This window comes from Coptis chinensis, chromosome 7 (genome assembly GCF_015680905.1).
Source record: "Coptis chinensis isolate HL-2020 chromosome 7, ASM1568090v1, whole genome shotgun sequence".
Taxonomy (NCBI): Eukaryota; Viridiplantae; Streptophyta; class Magnoliopsida; order Ranunculales; family Ranunculaceae; genus Coptis; species Coptis chinensis.
Genome location: NC_141462.1, coordinates 36,199,363 through 36,214,429, shown reverse-complemented (window position 1 = coordinate 36,214,429; position 15,067 = coordinate 36,199,363). Strand labels below are relative to the sequence as shown.

General features: G+C 34.3%; 1 protein-coding gene across 1 annotated transcript; it reads right to left on the bottom strand.

The window, feature by feature from the left end:
* Nucleotides 1–5,859: 5,859 nt before the first annotated feature.
* On the bottom strand, nt 5,860–13,625 carry RPL9 (ribosomal protein L9). The gene is made up of 6 exons (XM_086574928.1): nt 13,396–13,625; nt 13,147–13,274; nt 11,906–11,951; nt 6,624–6,721; nt 6,492–6,539; nt 5,860–6,303 (listed from the first exon to the last, which is right to left on the bottom strand). Exons 1-6 carry the CDS (start codon nt 13,537–13,539, stop codon nt 6,183–6,185), a joined length of 585 nt encoding a protein of 194 aa, XP_086431054.1. The 5' UTR covers nt 13,540–13,625; the 3' UTR covers nt 5,860–6,182.
* Between the last annotated feature and the right edge of the window lie 1,442 nt (nt 13,626–15,067).

Below are 15,067 nucleotides of genomic sequence, written 5' to 3'. Positions count from 1 at the left end.
AACTCGATCTAGTTTGTATAATAATTTTATTAGATTTAGCGGTAAATCATCACCGTTCGGCTTACGTACTAATGTATACAAATCACTAAAACAGATTGATTATTTCCATATCCTCAAAGAATACACTACGCCCACTTGAAAAGATTTATCACATGAACGTGTCCTACGAACGGGTGTCGTTATATTAAATTATTCTAAAAAATATTAGCAACTATGCATAGCTTTGAGATATGAAAATTATATTAATTACTCATTTAAATTTTTTGCACCTCTCTATAAAAAGGAAACATTAAACTTTGATAAAATTCATCAACTTTTTTTTATTGTTATTTTTAACAATAAAAGTTTGATTAAAGTTTTGTTAGAATGCCCAATGTGGCGAAGATAATATTGAAGCTACTTGAATAGCAACACATTTCCAATCACAATAAATGAATTATGACTAGCACTACTTAAAATGCAAAACTATATTTGTCAAGACATTTATTCTTTCTATATATAATACAAATATATTTTAGGGTTATTAGTTCAATGTATTTACATCAAGTTTCTGATTTTTCATTAATTATTTTTTGAGGTTAGTTTAATGTAGTACGTTGCATCCAGTTTCCAATTTCTCATTAATTAGTTTTTGAGGTTAGTTCAATACAATTGCATCAAGTTTTCAATTTCCTGTTAATTATTATTTGAGATTAGTTCAGTGCAATTGCATCCACTTTATGATTTTCCGTTAGTTATTCATTAAAGTTAATTCAGTATAGTTGCATCCGGCCAATTTTCGATGTTTCGTTAATTAGTATTTGAGATTAGTTCATTGCATTTGCATCCGGGTTCCAATCTCCGTTAATTACTCTTTGAGGTTAGTTCAATACATCTGCATCCAGTTTCTGATTTCCCGTTAATTGTTTTTCTAGGTTAGTTCGATAGTTTAAAATTTCTATACAGTTTGCATACATGTAAGAGTCTGTTTTTATAAACTCACTTTCGTTTTGGGTTCCTAATTACTAGTAATTACTCATGTGAGAAGGCTATTATGCTTTGAGATTAGTGCGATGCAGTTACATTCGACTTCCAATTTTCAGTTAACTATTTTTTTAGGTTATTTCAATGCATTTGCATCCAATTTCTGATTTCCCGTTAGTTAATCTCTTATTTTAATTTAATACAGTTGCATTCAGTTTTTGGTTTTCCGTTAATTATTCTTTGAGATTAGTTCAATGCAGTTGCATCCAATTTTCGATTTTATGTTAATTGTTCTTTGAGGTTAGTTCAATGCATTTGCATCAAGTTTTCGATTTTCCATTAATTATATTTTTAGGTTAGTTCAATATAGTTACATCAAATTTATAATTTTCCATTAATTATTCATTTAGGTTAATTCAGTGCAGTTTCATCCATTTTTCAATGTTTCGTTAATTAGTCTTTGATATTAGTTCATTACATTTGGATCCAGTTTCCGATTTCTCGTGAATAACTCTTTAAGGTTAGTTCAATACATATGCATCTAGTTTATGGTTATTTATGCTTTGAGGTTAGTTCGATACAATTATATCCGGTTTCTGATTTTCCGTTAATTATTCTTTAAGATTATTTCAATGCATTTGCATTTAGTTTTCGATTTCCCACCAATTATTCTATAAGGTTAGTTTAATGCAGTTGCATTCGATTTTTGATTTTCTGTTAATTATTTTTTGAGTTTAGTTCAATGCATTTGAATCTAGTTTCCAGTTTCCCATTAATTATTATCTGAGGTTTGTTTGATGTATTTGCATACCGTTTCCGATTTCCCGTTAGATATTTTTCAAGGATTTACATCCAATTTCTAATTTCCCGTTAGTTATCATCTGGCGTTAGTTTAATGCAATTGCATCCAGTTTCCAATTTCTAGTTAATTATTTTTTGAGTTTAGTTTATTGCATTTGCATAAAGTTTCCGATTTCCCGTTAATTACTCTTTGAGCTCAGTTATGTATTTGAATCCAGTTTCTGATTTTCTTTTAATTATCCAATGTGGTGTGTAATACTAACTTCTACTGATCTATCTGTAGTGTCCTTGCAAATATGACATAAAAAGTAAATTATACTTAATTTACTATGTGGGATCATCGAAGATTATCTAGTTCCCGATTTCCTATTAATTATTCTTTAAATTATACATGACTCACTATGTGAAATCTTCAAAGGTTATCTACGAACGGATGCTGTTATATTAATTATTCTGAAAAATATTTGCAAATATGCATAACTATTATATATTAATATTATATTAATCACTCAACCAAATTTCTTATAACGTGAAAACCTCACTTTCAATTAAAAAAAAAAACTCGCCTTTGATAAAATCCTTCAACTTTATTTTGTTGTTTAATAAAAGAAATTTGATTGAATTTTTGTGAGATTGTCTAATAATGTGAAGTTCATATATATTGAAACTACTTGAATAGCAAGGAGTTCCCAATCATACGAAAAAAGATAAGATAAACACTATTTTAAATGCAAAACTATATTTATTGAGACATTCCCACAACATATAATCCAACTATGTTTTGAAATTAGTTCAATGCATTTGCATCCAGTTTATGATTTTCTGTTATATTTTGAGGTTAGTTTAATACAGTTGCATCAGATTTTCAATTCCCGTTATTTATTTTTTGAGATCAATTCAATGCAGTTGCATCCAGTTTTTGTTTTCTCGTTAATTATTCTTTTCGGTTAGTTCAATACATTTGCATCCAATTTCCAATTTTCTGTTAATTGTTATTTGAGATCAGTTCAATGCATTTGCATCCAGTTTCTGATTTTCCGTTAATTATTATGTGAAATTAATTTAATGCATTTGCATTTAGTTTCTGATTTCTCGTTTATTATTTGATAAAGTTGCATTTGCATTTAGTTTCCGATTTCCTGCTAATTATTGTTTGAGGCTAGTTCAATGAATTTGCATCCAGTTTCCAATTTCCCGTTAATTATTTCTTGAGGTTAGTCAAATGCATTTGCATCCAGTTTATTTTTTTGAGATTAGTTCAGTGCTGTTGTATCCGGTTTCCGATTTCCCATTAATTATTTTTTAAGATTAGTTCCACGCATTTGCATCATGTTTCCAATTTATAATTAATTTTTCTTTGAGGTTAGTTCAATGCAGTTGCATCCAATTTCCGATTTCCCGTTAATTTAATCTTTGAGGGTTAGCTCAATGCATTTGCATCAAGATTCCGATTTTCCGACAATTATTTTTTTATGTTAGTTTGATGTATTTGCATTCAAGTTTGGATTTTTCGTTAATTATTCTTTAAGGTTAGTTTAATGCAGTTGTATCCATATTCCAATTTTCTATTAATTACTTTTTAAGATTAGTTTAATATTTGCATTTGTATCCAGTTTTCGATTTCCCGTTAAATATTATTTGAAGTTAGTTCGATGCATTTGCACCCAGTTTTCGATTCTCCATTAATTGTTTTTTGACATTAGTTTCATTCAGTATTATATATTTTTTAAAATATTTGTCATTATTGTTTTGCCGTTATTAATTTTTTTTCATTTTCTATTATATATTTTGTGATGTTATTTTTTGTATAATTGTTTTTAACTATGTTTTGAGGCCGTGTTAAGGATATATTCGAAATAAGTCGGTGTTTTATCATAGATACTAAAATTGTATGATTTGTAATAGGGAATTAGTTTCTACAAATCACCTATTTTTTAGCAATTTTTTTTATTTGATCAAATATATAATAATTGGAACACTAAAAATGTTTGATTCGTAATAGGAAATTAACTTTTACAAATCACCTATTTTTTAGCAATTTTTTTTATTTGATCAAATATATAAGAATTTAAAATACACTCAGACTCTCTAAATATAAGAATTAGAAATACACTCAAACTCTCCAAAAGAGTTTTCAATGCGATGGGATTGTATCTTTATTAGAAAATACTATATTTTATATTATAGTGCCACATAAGTGAGAGAAAAAACTAACTCTCATATTAGAGTGTCACATAGGAGAGAGAAAATCATCTATAAAAAGTCTCTGCTTTAGTATATAGAAAATAGTGTATAGATAGTAGATGAGTTATAAGCAGAGGTGTGGAACCTAGAGAATGATCTTTTTTTGTTTTTAAGTTTTTATTTTGGGGTATCTCTTTAGTTTTTGGGCCACTAATTGTTCGTTTATTAGCTTTGAGTTGACTTGGTCTGAAAAACAGAATTTTTGTAATGCCTAAAACACCCCTCGCACGCACGTGTATGTAAAATTTGAAATCAAACAAAAAACCGGTAAACCTTTTTCGTGAGATTGAAAATCAAATAAATATATTTCTTTTTCCAGGGGATCTTGCACATGCTTGCTTTACAACATGAGCTTCTTCTTTCTATAAAAAATGATCAGTCTCGCTTGAGAATCATTGATAATAATCTATTTTGCGCGGAAGTAGGTCCCCTACCTTTTTTGGGTGGATTAATTCAAATGGTGCAGCAGAGTCAGGAGCAGTAAATTCATTAAAATAGATATATATGATCGTGAAATATTCATGTCAGGTCTCCAATCGTGGGCACAGATTGAACGAAGGAGGCAGGTGCGGACAGTTTGGTTGATTATAAGCTTGGGAAGTGGGGGTCTAATGCCTTAACTCTGCTTTTAGACAGGGTAGTCCGTCACCCATGCCCCCCTCTGTGTCTACTTCTCTATATGGTGCTCCAGAAAAGAATCCAATTCCACTTCCGCCTTCCTTAGCACAAGCGCTAAGCGATAATAATTCCTTACATAATTTCTAGTTGCCTTTGTTCGTAACAGCAAGACCCTTCCTCTCTTAACAGAACAACAAGGAGTTAAGGACTCGAGTCGTGAATCCTGAAAGGAGGGAACTCCAGCGAAGAGACCATAGAGTGGTACTGCTACTTGAAAGCCTAGGGCTAATAGCAAGACACAGATTCGTGGAGAGATGTGCTATACTCTGTTTATTTCCTCATTGCCCCATCATATTTATGATTCCAGTTACCATCCGATTGAATGAAAGGGATGACCAGCACATGATAGCAAGGCTAAACAGATTCGAGATTCTCGATCAGATGAGCGGACAGGGCAAACACGTACTACCAGAAGAGTAGACCTCAGAGCGATAGATTCCCAGTGCTTGAAGAAACTTACTTGGAGCCTTCCTTCACTCCTGAACTAGACTCAACTGAGTGCGCCTATGATAGGATCCTGCTACTAAGGAAAGGACTGAGAGAGTGTTGTCTGAAAGAAATGTGGGTGAGAGCGCGGTTAATTAGTGTTTTTCCCGCTAATAGAATAGGTAGTACGTCCCCAAACTTCTCCACCTCTTGGTAAATAGAGGACATGAACAAACCATAGGAATCAACTTCCTAGTCATTCAATCACCTTCTTATATCTTCCTTTGCTTATGATACTTCTGATCATGTATTTAGAGAGTCCAAAGGTTGAAGACTTTCAAGAACACTCCTTGGCCAACCTTTGATAGAAAGATGGTGCCGAAAATTCTTCTTTGTCCTCCCAAACCCATCTCTTCCAATCAACCTCCCCAAACTTCTCCATGCTCTTGGTAAATGGTGAACATGAACAAACCCTAAGAATCAACTTCCTAATAATTCAATCCCCCTCTTAAATCTACATTTGCTTATGTTATTTTTGGCAGTGCATTTAGAGAGTCCAATAGGGCTGCATACTTTCTAGCCTTTTCGAACGAGTTGGACGGTGTGTTTTTATGTTCCTTTGTACTTCCTATGTGCAGCCAATGCAATTTGTCGACGGGGAGGAAAAAGCAGGCCTTTTGTACATCAGATTCTAATTAACAAACAGATGGAGTCCGCCTAACCCCAGCTTACTTCCAAAAGGAAAAATATAAAACAAAAATAAATAAATGAAAGTACAAAATACAAATACAACTATAACATTTGCCAGTTCAGCCATTCTATGAATGGGGTCTAGATGATATGATATTCAACAACAAACAGTCACAGTGCCATGTACATCCAATTGATGATACACACAGCATATCTGCTTCTATCATAGATGCCATCTACCTTAGTTTCTCAAATATCAAAAACTGTAGCAAAATAAATAACTCTTCAAAGGATCAGCAGATAGAGTGTAGTATGTACCATGACTAGGCTAGCTGTTCATGCATTCCCATCTGGAAAAGATTTTCAATGATATGCTCGGTCTAGTTGGCATAAACATTCACCCGTATACGAGCAGTAACTTCAGGATGAAGCTTCAGCTCTGCAATGTATTCGCCGGTTTCACGAATCTCGGGAAGAGAAACAAATCTCTTGTCTACATCTCTTCAGATACAAAGTGAATATGAGAAAGAAAATCAGCTCATTTATTCGTTGAAAGGAAAGATAATGAATACGCAATCTAAACTGTTTTAAATGAAACACAAAGAGCTCTTTGCTGGAGCATACCCCCACAGAGAGTTATAGCACAAGTAATAATATCTATTTACATTTTACACAATGGACTGCTTTACCTCTGAATCTGTGCCTTGATTATATCCACGAGATCTTGAGGAGTAACACTGGGAAAATAAATCGAACGTTTGTTAAAGTAGCATACAACACATGAATAAATAAAAAGTCGTAAAATTTATGCTCAGTCTTACCTTCCAAAAATCTGTTTATTTTTCCCACCCTTGCGCTTCACCTTGAAAGCTCCAACAGTCTCAAAAATTTGAGCTAGTTGTTGAGCCTCTTCTTTTACCTGCAAATAAGAATTGATTCTTTGCAGCATTAAGTGAAGTTAAATTAGCAGAACTATGCATAATACAATTGAAACAAATACATACAAAGGAGACAAACTCAAAGGAACTACAATTGGAAAAAAAAAACAAAATAAATAAAATAAAATAAGGTGGCAGTGGGGGTTGTTGTCGATTAAAGAGCAAAACAAGCCCAATTTTGATTTTCTCAATACATGAATATGCAAACAAAAATCGTTAGTAACACAACTCTTTCCCTTAAAGAATAGCTCCTTCGCATTCCTCTTAAGGATGACATTTTATTTTGCTAAGTAAGACGGAATCATATTACTATAAATTTTGGATGTGCAGGGGTTAGAGAAGTTTAGCACAGATTGCTAGAACTTTTACAATTTGAACTCAATCAAACGTATAATAGGTGATGCTGCCATCTCCCACCTATGTAACCATGGTGGTTTTCCCTAGTACAAAGTTATAGTGCCTATAGGGGAAGTAACAACTAAGTTTTAGTTTTAGTTTTTTGAGTAAGTTATGGGGTTAAGGCAGACTCCTACCTATAAATTAAACTGCAAAGAGCTACATACCTCCCTAAGAGTATGATCTTTAGAGAGAGGCTCCTCACTACACTGATTCTTAGGATATAAGCCCTACAGTTACAAAGCACTCATGAAACCAACTAACTTAGCTGGGAGAATAACATCCTCATTACCAATGCTTGATGAGTTTTTTGGAGTTTTGGGCACACTCTCAATTGATAGCACAATTGCTTCCTGGGCAATAAGTTGCATAGGAGTTGTTGCTTTGTCCTTCGTAGTATGCACAATATCACCTTCTTCAAGTACCTACATACACACATTTGGGTCGAGCACTGGTTGATTCACCGCATCATCATCTACTACTTGGTCTTGTTTGAGTGCAACACCTTCAAACCCTCTAGTTGACTCAACGGCATTGGCAGTCTGGATAGTGGCCTTGATGCTATTTTCACCTTCTTTATTACGTCTCCTCTATGCATAGTACAAAATGCCGCGGTATTTCGCGATATATCGAGGTATTTGCCGGATTTCCAGTAAAACGGCATCGAAATATTCCCGATATCAAGCTGGCAGGGAAAACTCCTCTTACCAGAAATTTATCGCTATATATCGCGATATTTAAGATAGATTATCGAAATTTTGAAATATCATGGGTCATCTTCTTGTCACAAGGTGTAAACAGTAAACACAAAACAGTAGAGATGGGTAATTTTCACTCTCCCTGAGTTCCTGATGTTGTGGGATAATATCAACTTGTAATTGATCGATCGCACAATTGTTCTCTTATCGTTTCCGACGTCTTTCCCATTTCCTCTTTTACTATTCATCTCTCATTCTCTTTTGTTTTCTAAGCAAAGGAAATTTTCTCTCTCTCCTTCCATTCAAGTTTTTTGAGAAATATTGGATATTTAGATTTGAGAAGTTGGGTGTAAAGAAGTTAGAAATTGCAAGGTATGGTCTTCCTGTTAGAAGAAAAAGTAAAACATCTTTAATAGATTTTTTTTTTAATGAGATCACATTCGCATGGCTGCTGTAAGCATGAATGAGGTTGTAATAATTCTCATCTTTCCACCTCATCTGGTCTTTTACAAATAACAAGTAAGGTTTGGTTGATATCTCCTTTAATTTTCCAAATTGTTTATCCCTCTATCAAAACCTCATCTTATCACTAAAAGTCCCTTATATGTCTCGATATATTGAACAACTCATTAAACTAGGCTTGCCAAACCTCCTCTTATCTATCGATATTTTCTTATATATTTCAAAATATCGGTTTTGGAGACTTTCGGTATTTTGAACCGGCACGATATTTTGTACTATGCCTCTATGTCTTTGTTTGGTTTTCTTTGACATTGCTGTTAAATATTGCTTGCTTCCCTGATCTTTCTTATGCTCAGTAGCTTTGACCTGCTCCTTGTTTGTGAGCCTTTCATCAAATGCCTACACTCTGTGACTAAATGACCCACGATTTTGCAGTTGTTGCAAAACTTGGGTATTTCCCAACTTGCACCTCCTGCCAAAACTCAATGTTTTTGCCTTCCACTTCAACCAAGCTTTGAATTGGTGTAGATTTAGCTAGATCAACGTCGACAAACACACTTGCAAAATACTCCATTCCCCGTTCTATAGTGTTTTTGTCTACATGTATGGAAGAACAAATTGTTCTTGCCATAGACATGAGAATGTCAACTTCCCAGTACTCCAGACTGAGTCCTGGGAACCTGATGCAAACAAATGCCATGGTGTTCTTTTGTTTCTGTACACCGAAATTAGGAGTCCATCTTGAGAATCTCAACATGTGATTATCTATATACCAAGGACCCCCAAAAGATACTTTACTCATATCATCCTTTGTACCAAATCTGAACAGTAAGTATCCCTTCCCCAAAAGTTAGATTTTTACTGGGAAATCCCATAGTGCAGATACTTTGCTCCTTACTTGCTAAACTGAAATGCTTTTTAGATCCAAACGACCCACTAGAGCAAACTTCAAGTAACCAATGCCTTTCTCTAAAGATTTTGAAGGTATTTTGATCATTGGTGTCTCTCCCCTGAAGCCTGGAGCAGGAAGGTTCGACATGTCAACCAATCTCTTCATCCTTTCCTTCGCCTTCTCTGCACAAGAAGGCCTTTAGCATTCATTTTGTTTCCTGATTTGATTCTGAACCTTTGTTCAATCACTAACATCTCCAATCTCTACTTCTAGATCCAATCTAGTTCTAGCATATAACTAATTTCTCCCTCCAAACCCAAACTGTAAGCTATTAGAGCCCATCACTTGAGATCAAGAGGATCTATTCATAACCATTCATGAAGACAGAGCTTACTTAGTTCATTGTTTACTTAAGTAACCCCTGAATCTGGATACTGTGCACAATTCTTTCCTCATCAAGAACTGGATGTGTATCTCCTAGTTCCACTTGCAAATTTCCACCTTCATTGATTGCATTTTGTTGTTGATCAGCTACACTTGTTCCTCACTTTGTACTGTGTCAGGTCCTTGCTCAGAGACACTAATGTGCACATCTTCAATCACCTTATACAGTATTTGAGTATCTTCACTGCTAATGTCTACACCTCCCTCAATGGGATGTTCAGATTGTAATGCTTCAGTTGTTTGTTTTATGGATGGTGTTTTCATCCTTATCAAGTTGAGCATGTTCCACTTCTAATGCTGTTGTGTCATTATTCTCCTGTGCTTGTGCCTCTACATTGTCCACCATAACCACTTCCATAACATCTTCTCTCTGCTTGTTCTTCTTCCACGATATTCTTTTCTGAATCTATAAATTCTCCACACTTGTTTCAGCTTCTAGAGCCTTGTCGCCACTATTGCTTTTTGTGAGATCCTCCTTCAATAGTCTGCATTCAGTCGCAATGTGTCCCACACATTTGCAACGACTGCGAAACTCTGGTAGTGTCCCGAGTTCAGCTGTTTTCCAGAACTTTGCCATTATCTTCCACTTCCACCCATACATTGTTTGCGATTTTCTTGGATAAATCCAAATCCACCAAGACACTAGCATACTAGCCACATCTTCTGTTTGCCTTGGTGTTCTCCACATGAAGGGGTCTGCCAACTGTTCTTGCCATGGCCATTAAGGTCCTTACCTCCCAATATTCCAAACTTAGACCTAGAAATCGTACCCACAGTAGGGCATTTGATTGTGTTTGCTTCTCAATTTTGAAGTTTGGCGACCATTTACTGAGTCTCAGCACCTGATCATCAAAGCTCCATGTTCCATTTCCCCAAATCAAATTATAATCATATTCATGATCCAGCCGTACCACTATGAAACCCCTACCCAAAGGAGTGATTTTCCAATCACCTCTAGGCTTCCAAATTTCTCTGGCTATGTCCCTAACCGCATTGATCTTAAGCTTTTGAAGGTTTAATTGACCGACCAAAGAAAACTTATAATAATCAATTCCTCGCTCTACATCAATCTTAGGTGAGACGATCGTAGGGTACTCACCTTATCAACCTGGAATCACAAGTGTGGCGGTGTTAACTCTCTTGCTGCTCTGCTCTTGGTCACATTGGCTGAAATTTTTACTGCATTCCTCTTCTTGGGTTGTTCAGGCCCATTCGTAGCAGGAACACCTTTGTTTACTTCTTTTCCTTTATCAGCTAATAGGTCCAAAACTGCCCAAGGGCAGACCAGCGGAGAAGACCTCCAAATCTTCGTTCAAACATCCGTCAACCCCAATCAAACATGATAAAAATGGAACTTTTCCTTCGATAGCGTTTTTCTATCCACAACACAATACCACCCTTAAACCTAGAGAGAGAAACAGCAGAGCTTCTCACTCATCACTACTCCCAACATATGCAATCTTTGTTGCATAGCTGCCATGTATGATGATACTTTTTTAGCATGTATTGACATCCTAATCCTAAAGTATGAGGTTTACACCAAATAAACACAACCTTTATAGCCCAATTTTGTACTTGTGTACAGCATATATCAACAAGAATATTTAAAACTATTACTAGCTTCGTGATATTTCTGCACCTTGGGCAGTGGGTGGTGAGACTTGAGTAGCATACTAGTAGTATTCTAGATATACCTTCAAGTGCAGGGCCAAAATTTCTGTTTCTCTTGAAGTATATGATAGGACAGTGTATATACAAGGCAAAAAAAAAGTTAAGGGGGAAGTTCCTGAGTAAAAAACGTTGCCCTGATTACAAAAAAGCAGCTAAAAAAATCCACTTGGTTGGCACTTCAGAGAAAAATATAATCATCAATTAAGACATTCACTCACAACTTGGGTTTCATAAGTCCATCAGATGTAAATGAGTTTTAGGCATTGGAAACACTTCCGTACGCAGTAAAAGAGGACAACTACTTTAATTACAGAGGGTCATGAATTACAAAATGCATTCCTCCAAGTTAGATATCACAAGCAAAGTATCTCATTGTTGAGTCTATGTTTTTCTGATCTGCCATCTTTTGGTGCCAAGTATTTCTCTATTGGTTGGTGAGGCCACGCATCACTGTATCTAGTTTTCATGTCCTCATATTATACAATCATTATTGTTGCATACAAAATATACCTAACGGTTTGGTAGGGTAACAGGCATCTACAGAAAAATCAGATCCGTTTTCCCATCTTTAAAGAAAGTAAAAATATGTTGTATCTCATTACCCGCTTTTTCTCTGCTTCAATTCTCTCTTCTTCCATCCTCATTTCCCTGGAAAGGAGCCATTAGAATGTTATTGATATTAATGGCGCTGACCAGCGAAGGGAATATCTCCATTCCATTGGCAGGAACTATTAGAATATGTAAGAAAAGAATTCATGTTTAGCATTTGCATCATTTTCTTTTTAATCCATACTTGACGTTGTGTAATTCTTATGAAAACTTCATCTTGGTCACCAGATAGGTAGCAATGTGTTGGTTTAAATATGTCATCCCTACAGCGCCCCTCCATCATAAATGTTAAGGTTACAAGCATAAGTTGATCAACGATACCTATGCGTCACTAAAGCAGAATACTAACTAATTGAATTGTGAGCATGGGACGGTTGCATGTGTTGGTGGAATTAATGGAAAAGGGAGAAGGAAATTGAATCCGTTTTTTTTTTTTTTATCGGTTAGTATATATATATTCAAAGTAAAAAGAAATAGGCTGAGATATCTCTTTAGTACAAGTTACAAAGAAAAACAAAAAGACAAAAACATCAAAATCCTCACACCATCTCATTAAAGGCTTCCATCTACATACGTAAGTCTGAAAAGGAATGTCTCGAAACATGCCGTGCACTTTCAAACAGAAAACCAAAATTTAAATTATCCATTTCTCCTGTCAAGAGAATTTGATGCCGCCTCTCCTGACACCCGAGAACTCCATTTCATTTACAAGCACTAGCTGTTTTTCAAGGATATGTTGTCAGAGACAAGGCATTTGTGTTTCGTTCTACTTCACTCATCATATATAGTTTGGAGAATTAATTGGGGCACCTTTGAATTTAATAGTCATGGAGGGATTTCTACACATCAATTGCGCTTACCCTACATTCTGCAAAGTTAAATCAAGGAAATGGTCCAGACCAAACAACAAGTTATAAGGGGGTACACTCTGCAGACTAACATCTTGAGGAGAAGTAGAAGTGTAGAACACAGACTTGGTGAACTTGCTCTTAATGACTCCCGCAACTGTTTGGCCTAAATGTACCAGAATCTTTAATTTCATTATTGAAGTCTATATTATGTTTTCTAGATACTACAGTGCAACGCGCATGCTCATTAACTAGTATTTATAAACAGAGAATACAAATCAATAGGATGAGAAACTCTACTACATTTCATCCAATAACATTAACATTTAACAGTAGTAACAAAGTAAGTTTTAATAAACAACCAAATGAATATATAAAACTCTTACTTGAGTAAAGTTGGAGTAACAATTTGAGCCATTCCCAAAGGATGGAGATAGTTTCTATAAAAACCAGCTTTAACATCTTTCAAATCACCTTTCTTTCCAACTTGTGCTACATCTTCTTTCAGAATTATCTGCCCATTCATTAAAAAAACAATTGGTTTCTCATCAAAATCACAAATTTCGAAATCCCAACTTCTCAAAACTCAAAATGAACCCAAAATTTCGTCTCTGTTTCATCAAATTTAAGCTCACCTTTCGAGTTTTCTGAGCTTTCTTTTGAGCAAATATGAACAGTGCATTTTGGTTGTGAGAGATTTTGGAGGGTGTGTTAATGTTTGGTGTTGTGTTGCTGAACAAAGAAGACGAATTCCATGCAAGTGTTGTTGTTGACGCCATTGATTTGAAGCTTCTTTCTTTCTTTCTCTCTATTTTAGCGCCTTCCTCTTTTCTTATCCAATGTAAAATTGAGGAAATTACCCAATTGCCCTTACAGCATAGAATGACGTGGTAAACAATAGACTTGTTTTTTTCGATAGAATGGCAATAGACTAGAAAACCTTGTTGTATGAATCTCCTTGAAGAAATCAAATATTCGTATGTTATTTCGCGCAAAGTTTGGTAAAGACCTAAATCTGCACAACTTGGTAAACAGAGGAAACAAAATTTGAAAATAAAATATAAACAATATTCCCTTACTTGGTAAAAGTGTAAGAATTTATTCTAATGGAAAAAAATTGTTACTACCACTAGTCCACTAGTTCATTTAAACTTTTTTTTTGTTCGAGATGAAAAATAGATCATTAAACTTCTCCAAATGAATACGGAAACATAATATCTCTCTCTCTCGAAAACATATCTCTATGTAAAAACAAATGCAGAATAATGATACTTAAATAATTAGTTCACATGAATAAGTATTTTCTTAAATACTCACATCACGTTTAAGACTTAATTAGAAAATGATTTATATATATAGTTAAATAATAATTACAATAAAAGACAACATAATATATTAGATCAGTATGTTTTTCTAAATGAGTAAGAGAAGAAAGAACTTTTTTTTACTGATGCTTTATGTCGACAATCACGAGAGGATGAAAAGATCAATCGTAGGATATCCATTGTGGGTTTGATTGTCATTTAATTGCTTGGAGAGAAAAAAAAAATCAATTTACTCTACATTTTGTTTATCTCTATACATACATTAACATATGAAAAATAGTATGATTCATCATTTTTAATAGGTTCAAGATAAATTTGATGTTTTAAAGATCAAAGGTGGTGTTAAAGTTAACCCAACCCACGCTTAGGAACTTAACGAGGATATGTTTCAATGATCTTTTGCGCTACAAAAACAATATTGGAGAATTTTAAGTGAGTATCATATCACTCATTAGACATGTTTAATTCTTTATGTTAGTGAATTTTCTACACTTAAAACTTTTAAATTGTTGGAAGGTCAATAGTAAAGGTCTTTGGTCTAAGAGAAACGATTGCCATACTTAGTCATATATTTGAAGTTGGGTATGATTAGTAGGATATTATATTCTATGATAAGGTATAAGTTCATTGGATTGTAGTTTTAATGGACCACGAGAATTACTTTCAAAAATACCTTTATCTAAAGTAGATGATTCTAAGTTTATTTAAATTGTGTCTCTCCACAAAGCGGTGTGTATCATTAAAACTGGGTTTTCAACCCAAATAAAATTTTGTTGTTGCTCTAGAAAATAGAATTTTCATATATTATTTATTATTTTTCTATTATCCAAATTGCTAATAAAGACCTTGTATAGTATACAAATCTACTTTAAATGGGTTCATCCCATGTTTTGTTATATTTATCGTTATCTCTAGAGTTGCGATGTGCAGTTTTAATTTGTAAAATTAGTAGTCATGAAAGGTTATTAAATTGTTATTTAAA